Source organism: Limulus polyphemus, unplaced genomic scaffold (assembly GCF_000517525.1).
Source record: "Limulus polyphemus unplaced genomic scaffold, Limulus_polyphemus-2.1.2 Scaffold2694, whole genome shotgun sequence".
NCBI classification, from domain to species: Eukaryota; Metazoa; Arthropoda; class Merostomata; order Xiphosura; family Limulidae; genus Limulus; species Limulus polyphemus.
In genome coordinates, this window is record NW_013668304.1 from 75,885 (window position 1) to 80,685 (window position 4,801).

General features: G+C 33.8%; 1 protein-coding gene across 1 annotated transcript in view; it reads left to right on the top strand.

Annotated features, from left to right (window-relative positions):
- LOC106467654 (serine/threonine-protein kinase ATR-like) overlaps nt 1–4,801 on the top strand; it is a 63,490-nt gene that overhangs the window by 42,976 nt on the left and 15,713 nt on the right. Inside the window, 1 exon segment of the mRNA XM_013928026.2 lies at nt 3,808–3,873. Within this exon segment, the coding sequence (XP_013783480.2) occupies nt 3,808–3,873 (66 nt within the window).

A 4,801-nucleotide genomic window follows, 5' to 3' on the forward strand; every position in this document is an offset into this window, starting at 1 on the left:
TCCTTTCTAGTGGAGTATGGAAGTCTTTGTCACTTATCAGTTCCTTGTTGCTGGGGTAGTAAACCATGGAAGCCTGTCCTCCTGAGCATGCACAATACCACTCAGTTGAGAGTAGGGTGGTGGCATTCTGCTGGTGTAGATGGCATGATGCCCTGTCTACCATGGACCTGATGTATATTTCCAGATGTTGGATGTAGCACTCTGCCATATATTGCAGTTTGACCTTCAGGTGTTGGTTGGAGCTGGACCAGCCACATAAGTCCTCCCATAAGTTTGGATGGTATCTTCCTCATACTGTGGATGGAATGATAAGATCCCAATGCTACCAGGTTCTGGACTGGAGATGCAACTCCAAATAGTGGTTTCTATTCCTCCCACAGATTGGATGAAAAATTCCCAATGCCAACAGGCTTTGGACTGGAGAGGAACCACCCACCTGGACTCTCCACCTTCGTACCATCTGCTGGATGTTGGTTCCCAGTGAATCGGATGTTGGTTGTGTCGGAAGTTGTGTATGTGGGTTCTTGGTATGGAAACTCCTCTTCCCTGCCAGAACCCATTTTTGGGGATGAAAAGTAGAAGATCCTTTTTCTACCGCAGACCAGATGTACAATTCCAGATGTTGGTTGAGATTGAACTCCCATTTACAGCCTGTCACACCCCAGCCACTCTACACTAGAGGGTCCCATTGTTTCTGTAATTTTTTCTTTGAGTCCCTCCATGTTTCCACCCTTTTTTTGATGATACATTAGTAAAGGGTGAAGAGTATACCCGTCTCAGAAGTCATACTGTCTCCCACGTGTGTGTTGTTTTTAATTCCTTCTCACACCCCATGGATTTCCTTTGGGCACTTCCTAAAGGGGGGTCATCTTCTCACTGGCCCTGTACCGTTTGATGTGTGATTCTAGCTTTTTGTGAGAGGAGGTAAGATATTGTATCGGAAGTTAACATTTACTTAGACTGAAAATGTATATCCAATAGATAATTACCTCCGCTCACATTTTCAATCCATCCTCCCATCTTCTGATGTGGTTTGGTGTGATCTGACCAATCCCAAAGTGGTTAACAGCTGCAAAATTAGAGAAAGTATTAGTTGCAATAGGGATAATGTCGCACTTCTATTGGTGGAGGGTTGCTACATAATCATTTGAATGTTAGTATGCAGAAATAAGTGGGAATAGAGGGCAGTATAAGTCAAGAAAGCTTTTTGTGAAAAAAGGTAAGTATCTATTGGAAATACATTCTTAGTTCAGGAAAATGTTAACTTTTATGCTTTAATAAATTTGGACTGCCTTTATGTATTAAAGTTTAAGATTTCCCAAGAAATTATAGTTTATGCAGATCTTAATATGTTAACTGTTTCCTTTATGTGCCTTAACTGTGGATACATTGTTCACATTGGTCAGAATAATTTAATAATTCAACTATATATTATTGAAATGTTCCTTAAAAAAAGATGTATCAAGTTAATACTGCCTGTTTGTTCCATTGAATAAAAAAACCTACACAGGCTCTTATCTGTGGGTATATTTTGTGTGTATGTGCATTTTAACTTTCCATATGATACGGTCAAAGTGTGCATGTCATGGCCTTTTACAGAGCAACCTTTTAAAATTTAATTAAACAACTTTATTATAATATATGGCAGTAAACTTAGTATCAAAATGTAGTTTATAATATATTTATTTTTTAATTTAAGTTTTAATTTCAAAAGGAAATATTAAAAAGTATTCTCAATCTTCACTTCTCTGTGTTACATATCTGTACATATCTTCCTTGATGTACCTTTCACACATTTCAGTGTCCAAGAAATTAGGAATATAAACTATAAATAATTACAAGAGAGAATATAAAATTTGAGCCTCCTAGCTTCTTCATTTGCCCATCCCACCAAACATGCTCGGATCGAGAGTTAGAATCCCATCACCGAATGTGCTCACTCTTTTAGCCATCGGGAAATTATAATGTGACAGTCAATCCCACTATTCATTGGTAAAAGAGTAGCCCAAGAGTTGATGGTGGGTGATGATGACTAGTTGTTCCCCTCTAGTCTTTTACTGCTAAGCTAAGAATGGCTGATGCAGGTAGCCCTCATGTAGCTTTACACGAAATTCAAAACAAAACAAACTTCTTGATTTGCTGAAATATCAATTCATTTGTCAAATGCTTCAGGGAAGCTATCCCCTTTATATACTGTTTGCTAATAGTCCTTAAAAGACTGCTGGGTGCATTTCAAACTTATTCCAATTATTTGATTTTGGTAGCTATAAAATAACATTGTCATAGCTTTCTACATGTGCCAACTTTCTTATTGTGTATGAATATCTAAAATAATTTTTTAAACTATTTGTAGCTTATGTAGAAAGCCAGGTAAATCATAGTAGTTATGAGACCTATGATTCTTGTGCCTGATGTATTGATCATGTTCTAAAATGCATATTTGAAAGCTACATGAACAATTTTTTTAACAACCAACTTGGTTACTGAACCATGGCTAAAACCGAAACATAAGTGCTAAATTTTATAAGATCAGATGAGATTGCAGTATGTGCATGACTTTAACCATGACTAAAAGCCTGAACCCAAACATAAGTGCTAAATTTTTTGTTTTTCATGTATATCTTTTTTTTATTATTATTATTGTTGTATGTTTTCTAAAATTTTATAAGATCAGATGAGCTTGCAGTATGTGCATGACTTTAACCTGATCTTATGTTTAGCACGAGCTCTATTTGAAACATCTAAATGGGGTGCCATGTGATTTATTACTTTTTACTTGCATAGTGAGCACAATGACCAGTTAATAAAACAATATAATTAAATGGAAGATCTAGTGATAAATGATGCATTAAAAAAAAGGTATTATACGTGTTTTTCATATTTTTCAACTTTTCATTTCACTATACATTGATAATTTCATTATAGTTAGTGTTAGGGTAGAGAAAATAAGATCAAATATAATGTTTTCTAAAACAAAAAAATATCTATTAATTTAGAAAGTTCTAGAAAGAGATTATGTTCATTATAGTTAGTGTTAGGGTAGAGAAAATAAGATCAAATATAATGTTTTTCTAAAACAAAAAAAATATCTATTAATTTAGAAAGTTCTAGAAAGAGATTATGTAAATCGTAAGATGAAGTATTTTTTTTAGTCACCTTTCATTCAGACTGACTCAGTCAATTCACGGACAAAAGTTTAGTGAAAATACATTTTTAGAAAACCTGCTTTTTTCTTATACAACAGACTTATAATGTTTACTAAAAGCTTTACACATTTCATGAAGGTACACTTAGGAAATTCAGAGTTATAGTATGTATAGTTTCACACTTCCAAAGTGGGTCACAGTAACTCATTTTGGAAAGAATTAGAAGAATTCAAGAAATTTTTACTTTGCAAAGAAAGTAGTAGTCATTATTATTGTAAAATATAAAATCATTTTCAACAGAAATTTAAAGTATAGCTGAATCAGTACAGGACTGCTTCATCATTACCCTTAAAGTTGAAGGTGTCTCTGAAAAATATATTTGTACCTAATTGAAGGTATTTGTATTGTTTATCATATTTCAAGATATACTTGTGATGAACAGTTTCTGAAAAAAAAATTTAGTCTATGGTTACTTTATCCAATCAAATACTTTCATAGAATCTTAAAATGCTTATAGATAACTGATTTTGTTTAGAAAGCATTGGAAGTTCCAAGAACATTGTGTTCACACCAAAAGTTACTTTAAAAAAGACAAGTCGGTATTATGAGGGAATTGTTTTTTTAATTAGTAATTTCTCTTTTTCTGACATTATTACTGTAGGGAGAGACATTTGACTGTCCTGAACGTGTTCCATTTCGTCTGACTCACAATATGGTTGAAGCTATGGTATGTTGTTTTTTTTTAATTATTTAAATGATTGTTGTCATTAAGGGCTATAAAAATGGTCAATACCATCACAAGACAACAAGATGAGATGAGATGGAAGTGTGGTTTCACTAGCTGTAGGGAATCTTGACATGTTGTATTTTGTAAACATTAGCAAAAAGTCATGTAGTTCAGTACAGATTTGTAGAAAATATGCTCCAAAGCTATATTTTAACATAGTTGTTTGGGCTTTTTTCTGTAATGTATATTATGTTAATATGTTAGTTGGTAGCAAGCTTCCACTATGTGTTCCAAAGAAGGCTTGGTCTCCTGAAATGTCAAAAATGCAAAACATGTATGGAAATAATGAGATAGTGTGGAAGATGTACAGTACTAATGTATCTATATTAGAATAAGGTGACTTTCTTCTGCTTCACCATACAAGATTCAGTAATGTTACAGATTTGAATTGGTGCTGTTTCCAGTAAAGTTTACATCAAAGCAGTGGTCACATCTTTCTCCAAGTGATTGAAATAGGGATTTAGTGCTCTTTGTCACATGGCTATTAAGACAAAAGTAGGTGTTTAGCTGAATACTAAGAAGGGGATATGGAGTGATGGGAAGCAAGGAGGGACATAATTGTGACCTAAATAGTATCATCCCTGCTGAAAATGTAACCCAGAACTAAGTTTTGTGCAAATACCCATGTATTCTATCATGGGGTTAAAAAATTAATTAAATGAATCCAAAAAATGTCATAGATGAGAGATTTCTGAGTATCATATGAAACCATGTGGTTTGGGATGAAGATAAGAACTTAGCCATGAGGTGATAATCTTTAACCCTTTAACGTTTGTTGACTGGCATTCAAACTTTTATTGAACTAGTATTTCATGAATTTATGTCAATAAGTTTGGTATCAAACTGTAGATTATAATCCAAATTTCAG